This window comes from Sprattus sprattus (assembly GCF_963457725.1).
Source record: "Sprattus sprattus genome assembly, chromosome: 6".
Classification (NCBI taxonomy): Eukaryota; Metazoa; Chordata; class Actinopteri; order Clupeiformes; family Clupeidae; genus Sprattus; species Sprattus sprattus.
The window spans coordinates 17888728-17910859 of NC_137925.1; the positions used below are offsets into that span (position 1 = coordinate 17888728).

The 22132-nt window shown below is 45.0% G+C and overlaps 1 protein-coding gene across 2 annotated transcripts; it reads right to left on the reverse strand.

Moving 5' to 3' along the window:
• Positions 1–261: 261 nt before the first annotated feature.
• tbc1d9b (TBC1 domain family member 9b) lies at positions 262–21207 on the reverse strand. Of its 2 annotated transcripts, XM_080840755.1 has the most exons (22): positions 20951–21207; positions 18942–19052; positions 18601–18719; positions 17923–18151; positions 16500–16758; positions 14905–15112; positions 14253–14450; positions 13736–13903; positions 13125–13275; positions 11628–11842; positions 10337–10454; positions 9252–9537; positions 8698–8827; positions 8472–8570; positions 8266–8334; positions 7597–7837; positions 7053–7118; positions 6138–6209; positions 5419–5469; positions 4302–4358; positions 4045–4142; positions 262–3479 (listed from the first exon to the last, which is right to left on the reverse strand). In XM_080840755.1, exons 1-22 carry the CDS (start codon positions 21066–21068, stop codon positions 2820–2822), a joined length of 3723 nt encoding a protein of 1240 aa, XP_080696881.1. In that variant the 5' UTR covers positions 21069–21207; the 3' UTR covers positions 262–2819. The 2 variants fall into 2 exon arrangements, with proteins under 2 accessions (XP_080696881.1, XP_080696882.1); XM_080840756.1 differs by lacking the exon at positions 5419–5469.
• Between the last annotated feature and the right edge of the window lie 925 nt (positions 21208–22132).

Consider the following 22132-nt stretch of genomic DNA (forward strand, 5'->3'; position numbering starts at 1 on the left):
TGTTTTTATTAAAACTTAAACTGATTTATGAAATCAAATTGAAAATGTTCCTCTTGTCTTGTCAGTGTAATCATTTGAATCATGAGTTGCTGTGTGGGTACCAGTACCATCATGTTAAGCCTTTTATGTTGGTGTCTCACCATACTCAAGAGTACCCAGATGAACCCTTGTCAACCTCATGATGCAGTGTAATCAAAAGAGCACGACAGTCACAACATGACTAATGCAATGGTACTTTCGTTTATTACACAAGATGTGATACAGTACTGATCAATAATTATGCAAAACCAACTACAGTGTAGTAATATGAAATAAATAACTCAGGCTGTGGAGACGATACTTGGCGCACTGACGCACATTTTCATGTGACCATTGAAGGGACGTGTGGCAATTACCGCGAGACACCAGTGAGCACGTAAACACCAAGTAGCCAGTCACAAGTTTCAGTTAAAGCGTTTTCACAGTTAAGATGCAAATGAAACACTGACGCGTACCAAGACTAACTTTGTAATCGACCAACAATGTGTTAGTTAAGTGGAGGGAGGGTCTGTCAATATGAGAAAAAACCATTCAGATTTCATCTCTGTGGAGAAATACATGTACATTACACCTTCTCTCCAGGTTTCTGTCTTATAGGCATACATCCATTAATAAGGATCATGAAAGACATGTGATGTCATCGTTTGAATTATTTGGTTGACTAGACTGCTACAGGCGAAACAACTGTTACATGGACACTGGTAGCAGTACACATTTTAGTTATCATTCTCAACACGTCTTTCCCATGAGAAGCTGCTAATGAGATGGAAGCCACTGTATTTAGTGTAGGACCATAGGTAAAATGAAGGTACTTTATTGAATAACAATCTTGTTTACAACGATAAAATAATACCTTTAAACGAAGAGAATATGTAATGCTATTTAAAAGAGGTGGGGAAACATTTTAGTGAAAAGTCACATCATATTACATAGACTTTTAACAATAAAACACTTTATATAAGAAAATATGATATGCTTCTATTTACAGCTTAAGAAAAACAAATAGCTTTGCAGAAAGATAAGCACATATATTTATACAGAAAGGTGTGTTGAGCAGTGAGGAAAAGTAATCAGTTATAGAAAACAAATACAATTAAAAAGAGAAATGGTACACGTAATTCAATTACTTTAGATTTGGTGAGATGTTTTGAAACAAATAAGCGCAAGCAGCCTAAAAACTCTAGAAGCCAGCAGAATTAATAAGCAAATAATACAGATTGGTCTTACACCATCAACCAATCAGATCCTCTTCATCTGTTTGTAATACTGTATAACCGCACAAAGAACAGTTTACAAATACTGTGCAAGCATTAGGATTTTTACTAGATTCGAGGGAAACAGTTGTAACTACCGGTATTAAAGTAAACTAATGTGTGCATCATATTTATCAGACCTGTGTAAAAGTGTAACATCTTTGAAAGACATTAAAACGTTGCCAGGCATTATTACATTTTTACCAAGCTATGGTCCAATTATACCCCGGGACTAGAGATTTACAGGGCAATCTTTCAAATGAAAATTACTTACTAATACTGACCACCTCAACAAACACCTCTTACATGAGGTTGCTGATTACACGATGACAATGACATGAATCATTTAGCCAATTAGAGGTAGACTTTAAATAATCTTACTGGATATGGTACTGGCCCCAGAACAACTTTAAGTAACGATTTTCATCAGAAAAAGGGGGGAACGAGACAGTTCTGCGCCGGGGTTTTGAACGTTGAAAGTCGTTTAAGGTCGTTGGCTATGCAAAGCCCTCGGCAGGGAAGCTTGAAATGTTATCATCAACAGAAAAAGACGACTGGCACAAATGTACTCACAGTTATGAAAAGCAGCACGTGCTGGAATCCAGACATTGCTCCTAGTGAACTCAAGTGCTTTCACTGAAACTTTGGGTGGAAAGGAGGCAGAGCTGAGCCTCATTCCTGAATGTATTCCTATCCTGACGCCCTCTGCAGGGAATATCGGAGACAAACCTGCCCCAAAACAACATCTGACAGTCTAACGTCGCAAAGCTTTAGTGTAAGTTCTGACAAACCAGACTGAAATACTGCTATACTGTACAGGTCAATCTAGATAATGGCACATAAGTGATACAGTGATGAGGGTCAAGACGAAACTCTGAGACTGGGACAGCCCCACTGTGTTATTTTCCTACGGATGTGTATAGTGTCAATCAATGAAAAACAGACAAACATCGGAGAAAAGACAAAACAAAAGCAAAAGTACAGTGATACAAGGCCTCATGTTAAGATGAGGTGACAATACCCCCCAATTTCAACCTCTAAGTTGGGGCTGCACGGCCCATAGATCGACTTGTAGATGGCAGCTCATGGCTTAAGAACAATGGGCAACTTCACCGCTTTTGGATGCCATGACCGTATCAATGGCTAGTTACCCATTGTGGGACAAACCTGGATAGGATTGACACATCTGGGCTGTAGACTAGAATGGGATGGAATAAAATGGAGCTCAGCCATGAGGTTCCATAGCAAACCAAGGCCATTGCCTGTGTCTGCAAACAAACACTTTTGCCCATCAATAAGCTGACAGACACACACACATACACACAGGTGCGAAATATCATCCTTAAGTGCATGCGCTTGTCAGACATGCATGTTTGTCTGCTGACCAGGACCTACATTCACACGCACTGTACACCTAGTATTACAGATGTGTGTCCATACACACTCTCCCTCACACGCACACAAGTATGGGTGTATGTGTGTGCGAGAGTGTTACTCGCCCTCACTTGTCGGGGGTTGGGGGGGTTCTCAAGTGGAGAGTTGGGCCAGCTCGTGGTCGCTCGAGGAGCTGATCTGCCTCTCCACTGCCCTCTGCATCTTGCAGGCAGCCATCTTGGCTAGGATGTCCCGCTTCCTCTCAAAGTAGTCCACCAGGACCGGCTCTGTCAGCATGGAGGCCAGAACTTGCTCAAAGGTGATGGACCAATCCTGGTCCGGCGCGCTGCCTCGCCTCCTATCCCCTGCCCCGTTGCCACCACAGTCGACCAGCACGGTGTCGTCGGCAATGTCCTCGCACTGCAGCTCGCCGGCACTCACGACCGAATAGGACGAGACCGACGTGTCATCCTTCCCTTCCTCGTCCGAGCCTCCGGCTCCTGACGTCGCACCTGGGGGCCCCACCGACTCCAGCTGGGCCTCCGCCAGGGCCTTGCAGATCAGGGACTGTGCCGAGCTGCCTTCCCCGTTGGAGTCTTCCTTCTCAGGGCCGTCGACTGGAAGCTGAGGCTGAGGCTGGGGTTGGGGTTCCAGAACTTTCTTGTTGGCCCCATTGTTGGTAAACTTCTTGCCCACCTCACCGATGCGCAGCAGCAGGCTGGCCACAGTGGCAATGGCATGGTACAGCTCCTGCTCCAGAGGGTCCTCGCTGAACATGTTGTAGAGCGTCTTACAGAGCTCAATAAACTGCTCCTACAAAGAGATAAGGAAACCAGATCATCAGCACCAGGCAGAGCACTGATAGAGATTATTTCCAAACACTGTAAATGACTTAAGAATATAATAATCAAGTGACTTGTATTCAAATATTCCTTGTATGAATCATGTGCTTATGAAAGCAGGGGCATGGCTTTCCTCACTGTGTGTGTAACTAGAATATTAGGTGCCACTTAGTCTGCATATGAACAAGAGCATGTTTAGACCAGAGGAGATAAGAAAGGAACTGTGCTTCTTCCGACCTTGTGCAAAACTGCCATCCTTGCAAGACAGGGAGCCGCGTACGTGAGAAATCCACCACGCGGTTATCCCTGCTGAAAGCTAAACTTCTGTCTATATAAACCTTGTGTGAAGGGTTTATCATTGCCTTCACTGTCAGCCTTGTGCTGGGAGGGGAGCCCGATTGCAATTGTCTTTGATTGTTTGTCTAATAAATATACTTTCATGCAGCTCCGGAGTCCTGAGGTAACTAGGGTGCATTTTCACCTATGAAGCACTGATGCAGAACAGGCAGCAGGAACTAGTAAGGGATCAACTGTACCTGGTTCATCCTGGGCAGGTCTTTAATGGTCTCTTTTTTTGGTTCCTTCTCTTTGGCCCACATCCTCAGGTAATATTTATAGTCCTTTACTTTCTCCTCTGCAACAGAAAATGGTGGAAACATAAAATGGTCATCTAAACCCCAAAATACTTTTTTCAGGAGTCTGTGAAAGCCCATTTAAATGAACAGTAAGCATTTCAAGAGCACACAGACCTCCATCAAACTGTTAAAAATGTGAAGTGTGCTGTGCCGTGTACCTTTCTTGTCTTCAGAGTCTCCATTTCCAGAGTCTCCTGCCTCCTTCACCTCTTCACCTGCAGACACACAATTCGTCATCAGCAAGGACAGGACCAGCAGCCATCTCCCCACCACACACACATTCGCCAAAGTAAAAAGCAAATGCTTATGAAATGGCCTGACTATTGTCTTGGTGTAGAGTGGGTCTGTATTCCAACTGGTCAGCAAGGACGAAAAGGAACTCAGAGTAGTTCTCCTCTCTTCAGAGTTCTAATATCGACGCAATCCTGCGTCAAGTTTAGGCTGATGCTGGAGGACGTGGTAGGATTTTTATCTAATGCGGTGAATAGAATCATAGTCTCCAACTGGTGGATGGACACCAGACCGATCTACTGGGTAGCTGGGTAACAGATGCTCTCCAACACAGTAACGGATTAAAAACACAAATTTGTTCGACACAAAAAAGTATTTTTTTGATGATTGCGAAAAACGACAGGGACAGATATTTTTATACAAACACACTATACTGATTGAAACTATGGCAACCACCTTTCACAGTGGTAAAAAAACTGTTTATAGCAGGTGCACAAACCGCCAGGGTCATACTGTGAATGGGGTTAGGGGTCACCGTTTAGGACACACAGAGGAAGAGCGCTCCCAGCAGATGGAAAATGGATCAGGGGGAAAGAGGAATAAAGGGGAGCTCTCAGTAAGGAGAATAGAGGAGTAATACAATGCTTGGTTGAGGAATGGAAGGAGGGGAGGTGCAGGTTTGAGAGGAGAGACCAGAGGTTAGAACCATAGAACTATTTCTGGGAGCTTCAATATGCGGGACAAGATAAGGGGGTTAACTTCATTCGTACACACAGCAGACAGTGAAGGGAAACCAACACTGATACTGGACAAAGAAGACACAGATGAAATGTGAAACGTGGACAATTGAAATTAAAATCAAGCTTAATTTTCTTTCACCAAAAACCTACACCATACCAACACCACTGAATGATGACATGGAATGCTTGCGTGTATAAAATGGTGACATTAGATGCGGTGGCCTCGTGTAAAACGTCCAAGCCCAGTGATACTGTGATGCGACTGGTGTGTTTTTCACCTCTACTGGGGCACATAGAAACAAACCTTCAGTGACTTCCTGCACCAGGAAATCCAGATGAGACAGGAAGGGAGAATCTGGAGTGATGAGACAATGAGAAATAGAGAGAGAAAGCGAGAGAGCAAAAGCAAGAGAAAAGGAGAGAAAGAAGGTAGGAACGAAGGGAAGAGAAAATAAGAGGAGAAAAGAGGGAGCAAAAGCGAGAGAGTGATCACATGAAACCGAAAAGAGAGAGAGAGAGAGAGATGACGAAAGCAGGCAAAAGGGAAGAGAAAGTGGAAAAAAAACGAGACAAAAACCAGAAAGAAGGAGAGTAGATGAGAGTAGACAGATGAAACAAGAACATGAGGAAAATGAGGTTCAACAGAGCTCAACATCCATCCGGTCATGTTACACGTTAGTGGGACTGCCAATGCCCCATGCAAACATGCAGGGGAGAGGATACACAGAAGAACACACACATGCAGTTTTAAAGGGACATTCTGTAGGTGCCCTTTAAGATGACCAGAGCAAGGGGAGGCAACTCCTTAGAGAGGAGAGTAGAGTAGACACCTGCAGCGCTTAACTCCATAAGGTTTCTGCTCATGGTTATCTACAGACAGAAGCACACTGCACTTGACCTGACTGTTTGAGATACGGTGTGGATTAAAGGCAGAATAAATGTTCAAAAGTGATTGATTGATTGGATGTGTATGTGCGTGTGTGGGTGTGTGGGTGTGTGCGTATAAGAGGTAACAGTGTTTACCCTCAGGTGAGTCATCGTCTGTAAAGAATTGTGTGGCCTCAAGTGCAGACTCTGCCTCTTCTGGACACAAGGCTGAGAGAGAGAGAGAGAGGAGAAAAACCCACAGAAATCACTCACATTGCAAATACCACAAAAACAACTCACAGCTCTAAGCACTTAAATGCATTCGTAACAGTCTCCTCATGACAAGCACTGTGGCTGAAGTGGCTTGGCTCCCTCACGAGGTCACAGAAATATTTGCTGACTCCAAGTAACTGCCTTCCTCCACTTGTTCTGACCAACAGGTCAGGAGGTCAGGGCACGAGTGAAGAGTTTTCCTAGCAGTGAGATACAACTTGCCATAGGCTCCCTTTGGCTAGAATCCCCACTTAAACTAAATAAACTTCATCAAAATATACTGGATTATTTGTAGGTCTAGTCTAGTCTCTAGTCTACGTCCCATAAACTAAATAAACTTAATCAAAATATATTTGATTATTAGCAGGTCTAGTCTAGTCTCTAGTCTACATGTCATTAACTAAATAAACGTAATCAAAATAAATTTGATTATTAGCAGGTCTAGTCTAGTCTAGTCTAGTCTAGTCTAGTCTCTAGTCTACGTCCCATACTGCCGTTTTCCTCTTCTTCCATCTCTGCGTCTTTAACACGTGCTTCTCTAACCCCTGTACCAGAAAACAGAAAAAGCCTACCAAAAATGATCCTTGCTGTCATTTTCACAAAATTAACTCATTACACTAATATTCTCTCTTCAAACTGACAACACTTGTCAGTAACATTGCATTGCATCAAGCATTTTTGATACCTAGTGTTGATGTACTGAGGACCTGAGCATGCTAAAGGACACACACACACACACACACACACACACACACCCACACACTAAATGCCAGTGCAAAGAGATGAGTGTTTGCTTACCTGGAGGCAGATGAAGTTTGTACAGGATCTTGAGCTTCTCGGTCATGTCTCCATGATACATTCCACCTGAGACCATAGAGAAAGGGAGAGAGAGAGAAAACACATTGCTTGGCTCATTGTAAGACCTCGGACAACCTTTTAGAAGTCTACTGATCTATTTGTTTGTTGCTGCAGTATGATGCCGCATTAACAATGACATCAGCTGAGGTCCCCATAATCAGCAAGCACACCCACTACCCATCTGACAGCTTTATTTACAACCACTACAGGCAGCATGAGGTCACACAATGAATTAACCCTTGTGTACCCTGACGACACTAGCAGTGAGAGCACCACACTTTATCATTAGAGTTTAGATACGAACCATCCCCAAAACCCAACCTTATCCAAGTCCATCTCAGTGTTTTGCTTCAACCATCCATCTAGTGATTACAATTTGTGACTCAGGTGACAGACCTTATCATAACCAGAAATCCAATGGTCCGCAGAAGACCCTACATCACTGACCGCCCTCCCGCCCCCCCCCACACACCCCCATGCTTACTGAGGCCAGTGACAAACTCCTTGAAGTTGATGAGGCTATCCTTGTTCTGGTCAAGCAGGCGGAAGAGCCGGGAGGACAGCGTGGACGTGTGCACGCCGCAGCCCCAGGGCCCCAGGACCGAGAAGAGCTCGCCAAACTGACCCAGGTCGATGCGGTACTGCTCCAGGTAGGGCAGGCTCGGGTCGTGGCGCTCCGTTGCGGTGCTGCTCGCGCCCCAGTAGCAGCTCATAATGTGCTTGGCCTACATACATACAAGGATGGAAACACAGATGCACGCACACACACGCACAAGCACACGCACAAGCACAAGCACACGCACACGCACACGCACACGCACACGCACACGCACACCCACACACACAAACACACACACCAAAAAAATGAATTATGGCATGACCGATGAAACAGATATTGACCTCAACAACATGTTAAATAGCAAGTTAAATTAGAGCATTTTATTTGGTCAAGAGTTTGGTTGAGTGAAATGATGGGCAGTAAGCTTCGATGGGAAAACAGAGTTATTCTATGACATTAAGCAGGAGTTTATTTATCTTTTTGGAACAAGATACAAGAACATAAATTCATTGTTCTGAGCATGTGAGGATATGCTTGGAAAACTGGTTCTGGGTACAGCTACAGCTACAAGGGGCCTAAAATATGCCAGCTCACCTTGAACAGAACATACAGATCCTCCAGCTCCTCGATGCTGAAGGCTGAGTCAGTCATGATGGCCCTCACCTGCAAACACACACACACACACACACACAACACACACACACACACACAGAGACACACACACACAGAGCAATCAATCCCGGCTCGGCCAAGAGCCCAAAATCAGTTATGTACAGCACATACATAGCTCACACACTCACCACACTTCTTTTGGCCGTGTCCTCCAGAGACTGGATGACCTTTAACCTCTGCTTGAACCTCATCTGCTCAATAACATCAGCACGGAGGCTGCCAAACTTCTGCTCAAGGCCGAAGAGAGAAGACAGGACGGTGTGAAAGAGAGGGGGAGAGACGGTGATGATGAACACAAGGACCTTTTAAATGAATAATGTCAGAATGATAGCATCCGGAACGGATCTCTCTCACCTCATAGGACGCCTTGACGAGCTCAAAGACATCAATCTCCGGGGGCGGCTCATCCCCACTGGTCAGCAGGGCATGGAGGTGGGGAATGGGTGGAGACACCGTCTGCTTGTTCACAACATTATCTAGATACCTGACAGGAAGATAGGGAGACGTTCATTGCCCAGTTCTGTTCCCAATGATTGGGCCTCTCTTTCTTGGTTGGCCTTTCTTATGTTTGGTAGGAAAACATGATTTTTTCCATTTGTTGGCTCCTTTAAAAATCACATCTATAACTTTACATGTCAGGGAGTTTGAGATATCATGTGAGTACTTCCAGTCACTAGGCAGAAGTCTTTTTTATGCAAACACTTCCAAATACTAGACTCTTTGTGTGTTTCTCATAATACCAGGTTCTCTGTCTCTCTCCAATTGTGCCTGTGCCTGTGCCTGTGCCTGTGCCTGTGCCTGTGCCTGTGCCTGTGCCTGTGCCTGTGCCTGTGCCTGTGCCTGTGCCTGTGCCTGTGCCTGTGCCTGTGCCTGTGCCCGTAAATACAAGGCTCCCTCTGTTCTCTGACCTGCCCAGGATGGTCATGGCCTCCCCCTCGTCGTTGCTGGCCATGAGCTGCTCCATGTTGGCGTGCAGCACGGCCAGGGAGACTTGGAAGATGAGCTTGATGCCCTCGTAGAAGAAGCAGTCGACCAGCAGCACGGCGCTGTGGAAGGGCATGACGCTGAGGAAGAGCGTGAGGAACCAGGACAGCGAGATGGTGGAGATCACGCCCAGGTCCTGCATGTGCTCGTAGAGAAGCGGCAGACACTCACGCGTCAGCTCCTCAAACACACCCTGGTCCACCAGAGCCCCTGAGGGAAACACACCACACACGCACACGCACACGCACACGCACACGCACACACGCACGCGTGCACACGCGCACACAAAACATATTCGATGTCACTATGGGCGTGAGCATGGTAAGTCATCACACTGGTGATTTCATTCAAACCGAGGGCACAATCTCAAAACTGAAATAGCTTCTTTGTGTGACACACCCCCAGGTCACCCTTTACTTCCCACTTTTCCCCCTTCCAAAGTAAAACTATGGCATACCGCATTTCATATGATAAAACTCTTCTGAGTATGGGTATTTCAAGTTTTTTACTTCTTTTCTAGGATCTTTGATTTGAGCCATTTTTTTTTTTACTACAGTCTTAGGTTGAACTAGCATTGAGATCTATCCCCAATTAGTTAATTAGTGAGTTTGGGGAAAGTTGTCACAAGTGTTGACAAGCCCTGGCAGGTTTCCTCCCCTGAATTAGAGACGCAACTGGCAGGGTACACCACTAAGTCAGCAGACATTCACTTTGATTTATTGGAAAGTGGTGCAGTATTTGATCTCATATGGGCAGAGAGAGAAAAGGCCAGTGGGAGAAAGGGGAGAAAGTGTCCAAGTCGAGTTTGGGAAAGAAAGCGAGGGCAACAAAGCATCACATTAAACATCACATCACATTGAACATACAACTGGCAAGAAACGAGAACAAGTGTTTCTGCCTTGTCTGTGTGGAACTATTTTCAAAACAGATAGCCAAAGGAGACTCAGGTTCAATGTGTGAGATGCAGCAAATGGCCCACACACACACGCACACACACCTACCCACTCACCTACAACCCTGGTGTTATAGTAATCAGGTAACATTCTCTCACACAGGGCCACCAGCAGCCAAAACGCCTCCTCCTCGGTGCAGTATAACAACAACACAGACGTCACTATATTCATTGCCTAGAGAGAGAGAGAGAGAGAGAGAGAGAGACACAGAGAGAGAGAGAGAGAGAGAGAGAGACAGAGCGAGAGAGGGAGTTTGGGTATAAAAAGTGATAAAGTGTTTTAATATCAACATAATGCATCAACATGTCAGAAACAGACACATCTGACAGTGTTTCTTCTTGGTAAAAGATCTAACTAAACGGATTGTAGAACTGACCCGACACGGACAACTGAACATTTAAACTGACACAGCATGAGACTGTGACCTCAGATCCAGCTCACTCTGTGAGGTCAGAGGTCTGGACAGGCCTCCTCTGGGATATGCAGCCAAGGATCTCGAGAGAAAAACGAGTGCAAGGACAGATGGACTGCATTGATGCACTCGAAACTGCTCCTTTTTTTCCCCGCACTACTTTGTACACAGGACATCCAAATGAAATGTAAACACATGCATATTTCATGAGTGCTAAGATGGACGTTACTCTCAAGGGTCTCATTTTAAAACTCATTTCAGCAGTCTGCTGGTTTAGTCAGAGTGGAAAATACCCTTGACCTACTACTTCTTAAAAGAAGATAGAAATAGACAAGTTGTGGTCAGCCTACACTGGGTACGTATAAATGTATGTGTGGGCATATGTGTGAGTGTGTGTGAGTGTGTGTGTGTGTGTGTGTGTGTGTGTGTGCGTGTGAGTGTGTGCGTGTGAGTGTGTGTGTGTGTGTGTGTGTATGTGAGTGTGTGAACACATTGGCATTTACTTCCTCAGTATCCCTCAGTAGGTGAGTCACATACTAGATTAAATCTTATGAAGTAGCTAAGTGTTGGAAATGTGGGACTGTTTCTACACACAGCAAGCAGCAGTTCATGTTCTTTTTTGAGTGAGTGTGTGAGTGAAAGAGAGAGACATAGAGAAAAGAGAGAGTGTGAGTGCAAGAGTGGCAGAGTGGTTGTGTGTGAGTCTGTGAACCTTGTGGTTATGTGATTATAGTTTCACTGTATATTCATATATCAAATATGAGGCCTATGGTAAGTAGTTGCGGCTGAGTAGTTTATGTCTTGAGTGTGAGTGTGAGTGTGAGTGTGAGTGTGTGTATGTATGTCTTGAGTGTGTGTGCACACTTATAAGCAGCCCATGCTTGTAATCATATCTGGATGTGTGCGTGCATGCTTAGGTGCGTGTCGGCACACACCTGGCAGTAGCCGATATTAGGGTTGCGGTAGGCGTATGCCGTGAGTACGCGTCGGAGCGCGGCGATGCCCATCTCGTTCTGGAAGGCGTGGTGCTCGGGCATGGAGCGGTGCAGGTCCCTCTCGATCTCCTCCGTGGCCAGATTGCAGCGGCCCATGGCCTGCTCCACCAGCTCAGCGTAATAACCCGGGTGAGTGGCCATCTCATTTTGGGCTCCTGAGCGGGGAGACAGATGGGGTGGGCCAAAGAAAGAAAGAGAGAAAGAAAGAGAGATAGATAGAAAGAAAGGAAAGGCGTGTGAGGAAAGCAGTAAGGGGATAGGCAAAGAAAGAGACAGACAGTAAGAACAAAACGACTGAAAGTCACAATGACAATGCTTTTATTACATCATTGCCAACATACAATATGCTCTACCTTCTAATATAGGCTGATCCTTATCAAGTAGTTTTATTAACTGAAATGTGTACTGGTAAACTCCCTATCTATCGGCATACTTATCTCTTTCCATTTCCATGTTCCTAAGTCAACTCTATTTCAGCTGCTTCATATTCATTTTTGCTGAGGTCAGTGAACTCAAGGGAGCAATCTTTTTATTGCATTAACTGAAAAGAGAGCACCAGCCCTGAAGTATTGCCATTGGCCAGACAGACACTGCAAGGTTAAATTCTATTGGTTCTATTGTTCTATTGGGTAGAGTTGTTAAGCTGCTGTGCACAGGGCCAGTATCAGGAGATCATATGACATATAGTGAGCCACAACAAGGCCACAGGCTCATGTTGGAACAACTGTCGCAGCTGCCATGGCAACTATCCAAACAAGGGCAAGATCCCTTTCGTATCTCCTGAGAATCACATGATGAGAAAAACTGCAAAAGTGTGGATACACACTCACACAGACACAGACACAGACACAGACACAGACACAGACACAGACACAGACACAGACACAGACAGACACAGACACAGACACAGACACAGACACAGACAGTGTGTTAACTTTAACAAAGATCCCAAAGACTGATCTTAACAAGTTCATACGAAAATGCTCTATTTGGTTCTCAAAAACAAACAAACAAACATTTAAACCAGTCTGCAAAACATATTCTCTTGCACACAGTTCAATTTCCTACCACTCACCCATATCCTTCCGGCAAGCATGCCCACACATACCTACATCACACCCACAACTCCTTCTTCGAGACAGACACACACACTAACTCTCTCTCGCGCACACACACACAAACACACACACAAACACACACAAACAGACAAATGTCCTATATCCCATATCTTCCCGCAAGCACACCCACCCACACACACAAACAGGACATATACCTCACCCAAAACTCCCTCTCAGACGCACGCACGCACACACACACACACACACACACACACACACACACACACACACAAAGCAGATAACAGTATTTTACCCCATCAAAAAAAGAACCTGACAAACTACCCCCCCCCCCCCACAGGCTGCATGGCGGGGCTCTTACCAGAGAAAAGCAGCCACAGCTCTCCCCTCAGGCTCTCTGGGATGCCGTTCAGAACCAGCTCCCGGGTCTTGGAGGTGCGGTACATGCACACTCCACGCCCAAACTCAAAGAAGTGGATGTTCCAGGACTCCTCCTTCATCTTCTCTTTGGCCTGAGGGGACGTGGAGAGAAGTGAATTTTGTAAGACAACACGGAATGACTATGCATGCATGTGTTAGAGGGAGATCAAGATAGGGTAAGGCAAGAACCAAGAAATTAAGAGGAGTAAAGACAAGATAAAAAGACACACTGAGAGAAAGATATAAAAAAATAAAAAATAAAAAAAAGTTTCCTTAATTTAATGTCAGTGTTCATCTGGAAGGTTAATAGGTGTAAAATAATTCATCAAGGTCTAGCCATATATTTTTCCGTTGCCAACAGCATTAGCATGCTGACTCGAATACGTGTAGTTACTACTACAAGCTGAATACAGATCAATGTACTTCATTGCCATGCACACCTTCATCATCATCATCATCATCATCTAACATACTTACTAACCGACTATCTATCTATCTTTCACCATGCAGCACCAAGAGAAGTTCCAGTAGTTGGAAGAGTTAGGAACTCACCGCCTTGGGGCCCATCTCCTCCTCTGGCGCGTCCTTCTGGTAGATGTGGAGGAGGCCATGCTTGGCGGTGGGCAGGTCAGGGGTGTAGTAGCGATGCTGCGGGGGCTCCTCTGCCCCCAGAGAGGGAGGGGTGGACGGAAAGGTTGGGGTGGTGGGGCTCGGAGTCTCCTGCAAGAGGATCGTTCAGAAGGAGAGCACTTGGTTTGCATCAGAAGCTTAACAGCTCGATTGTAAACTCACGTACATATGTGAAAAGGTACAGCCAAGCAAGCAACGGAGCGCAACGGTTGGAGGGTCAAACTAGGTACACAGATAAATAAAAACAACGGCAACAACAACCACCACCACAACAACCACAACCACAACAACCACTACCAGAGGGACTTGTGGGGTCTTCAGGGGGAGGGATGGGACACATGACAACAAGAGCCACAGGCAGTGGCAGTCATGACAGTACCTGCTGACTGAGACCTAAATCGGCCAATTGTCTGCTCCAGCGACTGAATGACTGACTCACTGATTGGCCACTCAGCGGGAGCTGATCGCCTTCGCTCCACAGTCGCTCGGGAGTGCGCTGCAGAAAGTCGGAGATGCGCTGCACCAGGAAGTCCCGGTCTTTCAGATTGGCAAACAGGAAGTTCGTCTTGTTCTTGGTGCTGATAGACAGCGGGCTGGGGAGGACGCTGCTGCTGTCCGCCTTCTCAACAATGGACACCTGGAACAGTATAGGAGACACCACATGGGAATTACAGTTTGTGTTTGCATTGGGATTACACTGCTAATGTAATAAGACCCAAGTGTGTTACTTAGATAAAATAAGCGTTTTAAGACTCACACCATAAATAAACAGACACAAAACAAGGGGAAGTGCTATATAAACCATGTAGAATGCAACACAATAACCAGAAGTCTATTTAACAATCAAGCTATATATATACTGTGTATATATACATAGTGTGTATGTGTGTGTGTGTGTGTGTGTGTGTGTGTGTGTATATATATATATGAGTGTGTAAGTAGTGTGCATGCGTGTATGAGTGTGTATGTGCGTGCGTGCGTGCGTGCGTGCGTGCGTGCGTGCGTGCGTGCGTGCGTGCGTGCGTGCGTGCGTGCGTGCGTGCGTGCGTGCGTGCGTGCGTGCGTACGTGCGTACAATGGGCTACACTCACCTCCCTCAGAGGGATGATGAGCTGGCACATGTCCTCCTCTCGGCTAGCGAAGCAGATGTAGTTGTTGGACACAAACATCTGGCCCACCACATGCATCTTGGCAAAGGGCGTCCAGAGCGTGCAGTCCGTATGCCCGTCCAGACGCTCGTCCTGGGTCAGACGGAACAGGGCCCGGTATCGCTCATTCTTTGCCCTGGCATCCAGGTCCCTAGAGCAGGTAATCAAGTGAACATTACAACAAGTACCAGCATGCTGTGTTTCTGTATCTGAATTGAATTGCAGGTGCAACAGCTTCTCATTCTAGATTACAAAAAGGCCTAAACAGAATGCTTCATCAAGTCGAATGAAAAGGACCAAAACATAGAGGGGAAAAGAAAAAGAAAAGAAAACACTTTAAAAGTGCAGTCTGAGGTTTTAAAAAATTCGAATTCAGCGAATTACACCTAAAAGTCCTCTAGCTGTCCGTTCAGTGTATAGTGGTTTGGACCGGACCATGGCCAATCCCAGCAGAGGGGTAGGGACTTTACCTTTAAGAAAACCCCTTAATCAAGGCATGGTTGAGCTGGCCTCATCAAAGTTACTGACATGAGTGTGTCTCACTACACTGTTTGTGCTTTTGGATGAACACAGGCATCACCTTGTTTCAGCACCACAGCCTAGAAGATCTATCCTCAGGTGAGAATCTATCTGCACCATCCATCACACAAGACTTCAACAACTCATTTTGTTTGATCTGGGAGGTTAGGAGTTGAACTGAATATGGAAGTGGCTGGATGTGTCAGCTGGCTGGCTCTAATGTCTTCTGCTGCTCCATGCAGAAGTGAGTGATCTGAGGAACAAACTGGGCAAGTTCTCATACGGTTTCCCAACCAAACTAACAAGGAAGTGGAATCATGTGACACACAAACACTCACTGTGACACAACAAAGGTGATGTTTTCATGAACAACTATATCCCGAAGTAACAAAGTATATGTGGGGATGTGGAGGGATTTGGACGTGTGTGTGTGTGTGTGTATGTGTGTGTGTGTGTGTGTGTGTGTCTGAGCAAGTTAGTGAATTTATAGTGCGGGTGAGACAAGTGTCAAAAATGACTAAACCAAGAGGGTTTCACAATCTGTCACTGATGACAAACTGGCTCAGAGCATAAAGTGTCATTACTATGGCAACTCAGCAACCTAGCTAACTCATTTTAGCTAACTAGTTCAGGTCATATTGACAGGAAGAAAATTTTTTATTGAAACCTCATGATCCTGTAATTAACATAGAAATGATATAAACTGAACTGAAGAAAGCAAAACTTCCAACGAATCTCGCACAAGGTCTGTGCCACTCTAGCAGACACAAATTGTTTTGCTTCTACGTAATTTTTTGTGGAGCGACACTTTCTAACTGGACTATAAATTGGCCTTTTAGGGAGGTCCATTTAGAGAAGAGCCCAAATAAAGTTTGCACACACACAACCACAAACAAACAAACAAACAAACAAACACATACAGACACACTGTATTTTGGGCATTTGAATAATTCTAGCCAGCCTGTGAGCTAGTCCAATCAGCCTGCAAAGCCTCCCCCCCTTCAGACACCCATGACTACCTCTTGAGTGCAGAGACATTCTTGAGGGTCTTGCAGGGCTTGGGCAGCGTGCGGTCGGCGGAAAAGGCCTCGTTGTCCAGCAGCTGGCGCATGGCGATGTTGGCCAGCTGCTCCATGAGCTTGAAGGTGTCGTTAATGTTCAGGAACATGGAGAAGAAGTGCTGCGTGCCGCGCGTGCTCACGCGCACACTCTCCGGGAACAACAGCGTGGCGTTCTTCTCCAGCTGAGTCACGTCCGTCCACTGCACCACCAGTGTCACTGTAAGAGAGAGGAAGGAGGGGGAGAGGGAGAGAGAGAGAGGGTTATTGAGTAGAAACAACAGCAGCCTTCCACAAGACTTGACTGCCACATTGTAAAACTGCAAGTTTGCACTGAGTGTCATCAAGAGTCTATGAGGAGGAGAAGGAGAAGAGGAGAGGACAGTTCACAGAAAGTGTTTGCGTGTGTGTGAGTGAATCAGTGAGCAGGCCAGTGTGTGTGTGTGTGTGTGTGTGTGTGTGTTAGTGACAACACTTAGAGTTGTGGTGCTAGCAGGACGAAGATACAATTCTACAGGATGTAGGTGAAGATGTTGAGATAGTAAGATAAAATATGAGTGAGAGAGGGGATGTGGGTGGGGGTGGGGCTGTGATAGCCATTCAAGCTAGAGAAGCAGAGAGAATATGTGCAGGCCAAGAAGGACACACTCAAGCCACACAGCACCAAACAAAGCCTGTCTGACTGAGTCCATTAGGTTAAATTAGATTTCACTGAGGAATTCTGAGAAGAAGTATTGCATTAAGGCGAGGTGTTCATCTCATTCCTACTCACCCTCCCTTTCTCGCTTTCCCGTATTCTCATTCTCTCAATCACTCTCATTAAAGACTCATTCATATTCATTCTATGACTCACTATCACGACAGCACCCAAACTCTCATTGCAAATCCTTTGGGAAAAAAACTACATTTCCCATACAAACACTGCATCGCATTCTGCGACATGGTTGTGAAATAAACAGGCTATTGCTGAGGACTGAACTGGTCAAAATTACCTAAACTGTCTGTATTATGCAGCCTAATTCGTCTCTCTGCTAATCTCTCTCATTCTCTTTCTCCCTCCCTCACCCTTCACCTGGATTTCAGTTAGAGGCTTTGTCTTCATTGCAGCTCAATTTATTTTGTTTTGCAGGAATCAATGAATAGAATTCACATAGAATTAGAGGGGCCCAAGATTTCACTGTGTTTCTCTCCTTTCTTTGTCACTCTCTGTCTCTGACTTTTCATCATTGTCTCCTTATCTCTCTCACTCTCTCGCTCTCTCGCTCTCTCGCTCTCTCGTCTCTCTATCTCTCTCTATCTCTCTCTCTCTATATATATATATATATTAATATATATATCTGTATATCTCTCTCTGTATATCTCTCTCTCTATATCTCTCTCTTACCCTCTTTTCCTAGCAGGAAGGAGTAGAAGCAGATGTGGTTGACAGTGAGGTAGAGCCAGCCCTGCCTGGGCACCCGGCCCTTCCAGTAGCTGCATGAGTAGTAGTTGACCAGCTTCTCCTCCTCGGGCATCCCAAACAGCTTCCTCATCTTCAGCTCGGCCTCACGGAACTTCCCAGAGTCCTCGTCATCCTGTGCCGGCAGGCTCTTGTTCTCCTCTGCCATGATACCCTGGAGAAGGGGAAGAAGAAAGAAGAGAAGGAAACAACAGAGGAAACATGATCAGAGGAGCTGAAAACTAGATGTGAACTGCTTGTGAACAGATAAGACTAGGTCAGTCTATGACATAAATTGCAGCCATCATCATGCTTAAAATAAGGTCTACTTCCTCTGGAGCTGGCAACAAAATGTTCTTTCACAGTCACATTTTGCACAGTCATATCCCGAGCTCTCTCTTTCCTCTTTCCTCATTTGTCTCTGGCACTAGAGTGATTACTAGTTTTTGAGAAACATCCCAAGTTAGCGTTATATGCCAAAGCCAGTCGCCCTTTTTAGAGTGGAATCACATGACTTGTTGATATGCGGCTCAAGTGTGTAAAGCCATTACCAATGACACCCATCTTTGGATGAAAATACATGTATGGACAACTAATGGCGTCATCGGCATAGTCTGGGCTCACCTGTATCTTCCCTTTGACAAAGGTGGTGATGTCATCTTCATTGTCGAAGATTGACAGCGTCTGTAGCAGGTTGGCCTCCAGCCACTCCCAGTGTTCTGTGATCTCTTTCCTGGAGGTGCCTGCAATACACGGCCAGATACCACCTCACTGAGTGACTCACTACTTCACATGTTTAGAGGGGGTCACAGCCCAATACTACTATACCATATTTCAACACCAATGACAACAACAAGGAGCAATGTGTGTGTGTGTGTGTGTGTGTGTGTGTGTGTGTGTGTGTGTGTGTGTGTGTGTGTGTGTGTGTGTGTGTGTGTGTGTGTTTGTTTGGTTTGGTGACTCACCACAGGCAATGCTCCAGAAGATTTGAGAGTCGCCTGTCTGATGCAAGATCCTGTAGGGAGCCACACGAGCACTGGAGTCCAACACAACATCCAGCGTACCCACTAGCAACCCTGAGCGAGAGAGAGAGAGCGAGAGAGAGAGAGAGAGAGAGAGGGAGGGAGAAAGAGCGAAAGAAAGTAGAGGGAAGAAAAAACAGACTTACTACAAAAATTCTGAACAAAAGTTGTATTTCTCTCTTCGTAATCAACAATTCATGTATAAATCTATAAATCATGAATCACGTATATTCAAGACTTCATCAGATATGATCAATTATTTAGTATCAAGATTATGTGAGGAAAATCCAAGCACGCTAGAGAACTGCTTGAGGCCTTCATTTTAATGGTAAAAACAGTGTTATTCCAGATCAATAACATTTGAAACAAACATTAAAGTCAATATATTCTGTAGCGATTATGACACTAAATACCAGGCTACTTGACCTACATTAACTTTAGACCCCCACCCCTTACAACCAGCCCTTAGCTCAGATGTGCCTATGAGTGGGACACTGGAGACAATTAGGTTACGTTGTCGTTATGCCATTAGGCTAGACCACATTAAACCCTCCACAGCCTCACAAGTGACACACAGTTTTGCTTCTTCCCTTAACCTGACAGTCAATTAAAATGGGCTACGCTTTAAATGAGGTCTACTTCCTCTGGAACTAGCAGCAAAAATGTTCTGTCCCTGGCATTCTTGGTGACACTATTGAAGCGATTACTAGTTTTTGACAAACATCCCAAGTTAGCGTTATATGCCAATGCCAGTCAGTTGCCCTTTTTAGAGATGACTCACATGACTTGTTAATGTGTAGCTCAAGCGTGTAAAGCTAGGTAAGCTATGCTTAAAGGAAGAAAAGAAAAACACTGCAAGACAAAAGCAACAGTCTGTCAATACAGTGGTTCAACCTCAACATTGCTCAAATAACTATTGATGATGATGAACAGCAATCATTAACACATAGGCTCAATTGGCACTTGAGTAGCCTATACCTCAGGGTGTATTGTGTTGGGCAAATTTTGGCTTACTTGAAAGAGATGCCTGTTGCTATAATTCAATTCATTATAAGTTTAAGACTTTAGAATGGTCACCACTTGAACGTTTGAGGTCACAGAAGCCTCTTGGTCACATGGTTCACATGGACTGATATCATACCTCTTGGCAATTATAACCCCCATTCCCTTTAAATATATCAAATAACGTCACAAAGAAAAGTTTGTGAGTTGGTTTTCTCAGAAATAAAATAAGTAAAAACACATTGAACCTGTGTCTAGGCTTCCATTTAGTTTAGAATATGCACTTTCCCAACGTGTGATTCAGGCTTTTCATGATTTGCTTTTCGCTTTTCGCTTCTTACCTCTCTGACCTACTAATGTTGAAAAACAATGCTATGGGTAAGTCTCATCCGCCACCTTTCACCATAAGGCTATTTCTATTTACAGTTGCTAGCTCGGACAAACGGGTGTCTTTGAATGACTAAGCGAGTTACGCTAACTGAGAAGCATATTTGCATAGACGTTCTGGAGGAACGGCAAGACGTCTAAATCACTTATTTAAGTCACACAGCTATCGATAGCTAAATATCATCTCTATTGTTCAGGTCTCATGACCCAATGCCTAGAATAAGGGACTAATGACACTGCAAGAGATTCATTTAATTGATTGGACCCAAGAGAGCGTTTCACATGCGGATAGACAGCAATGAGCGTTGTGGACGGCAACGATGCTCAACAAGAATGACAATGTAAACACAGTCAGGTACGTTAGCCAGTCAGCTGTTAGCAGGAATACTTTATATTAGCCTGTCCGACCACGTCAACACAGGCTAACGTTAACACCCAAACAGTTAGCTGCGTTACCAATCCAAGCCATCCGACTAGAGGACCACCGATCACATTGAAATGATACGTCTTTGGATGGCAGCATTTGTGTCATGCGCCATTATATGGTCAAACGCATAACATACCAGTGAAGCCTCCTCCTTTGCCATGTCCCTTTCTTCGCTGAAGAATGAAGAAGGGGTTCGCCCTTTCGCTAACCCACAGAGCGTTGGCAAGCAACACCTCTTCGGGAGTTATCCACATACTGGTGATCAGCTCAGTCTGGCTTCGCACCAAAAAGTTGTTTATCGCTTTTCTTGCAAAAGGTTTACTTGTGAAGCTCGGTTTGACAGACTTGATGTCTGTCGCGCAGAGTTGGAGCCCATGGGCCGTCAGCTTGATCTTGCTGTTGTGTTACTGCATCTACCCTTCCTACCAGCGTGCAGACCCGCCTCCACGCACTGTACGTCCTGACGTAGGCTGATGTTTTTATTACATTTGGAGTCACAGTAGATTTAATACACCACGCACGCATCATAGACTGGTATGGCCTGACCGGGCTAGATATGTCGTATTTAGCAATACATTAAGTATGGCATGCCCTAACAATATTGCCTAATCATTACTGTAAAACGTATTTTCTTAAAGAATGTAATACATTGGTCGACACATACACATGATCCACACCTGAGATTACTGAAATCATTTCAAACATCAATGGACGTTTACTAATGACAATAATCATTAGGTCAGTGAATGTAAAAAGTATTTTTGCCATCACTGGTTAGCCACGTCGTTCTTTTCTACCAAGACAACAACTAACTGGGGTTTTTAAGTTACTGAAATAGCGTAGGCTAGTAGTTCTGTCAGAATGCTGTACAATGACATACTTTCCGATTAATTTGTATGGGCACACACAACATATTTTGACGGCAGGCTACCCATGTTCACCATGAACTACCTCTCTGACATACCAGGTTTAATTTCTGTAGCCTTTTTTTCGGCACATAAACTGATTCACAGAAAGGCTCAGACAGAAGTGAGAACGTGGTTTCCGTGGCCCATATAGAATAGGGCGATTTACCAGTGTGACTTGATTTGTGCCCCATTTCCTTATTTTTGACCATACCCACCTGAGACTAAAGCTGAAATTCAACCTCCGCCCCGCCTGTACTGCAAAGTATCTGTAAAGTCCGCCGGTCAGTACCAGAAATAAATCCCGATAGTATGAACAGATCCGTGTAGCTTTGTGTTCTTTCCTTTTTTTTGTTATAGGAAAGTGAATGATTGGGTTTCCCCTGACAAACAGAAGAAGATACAACTGTATT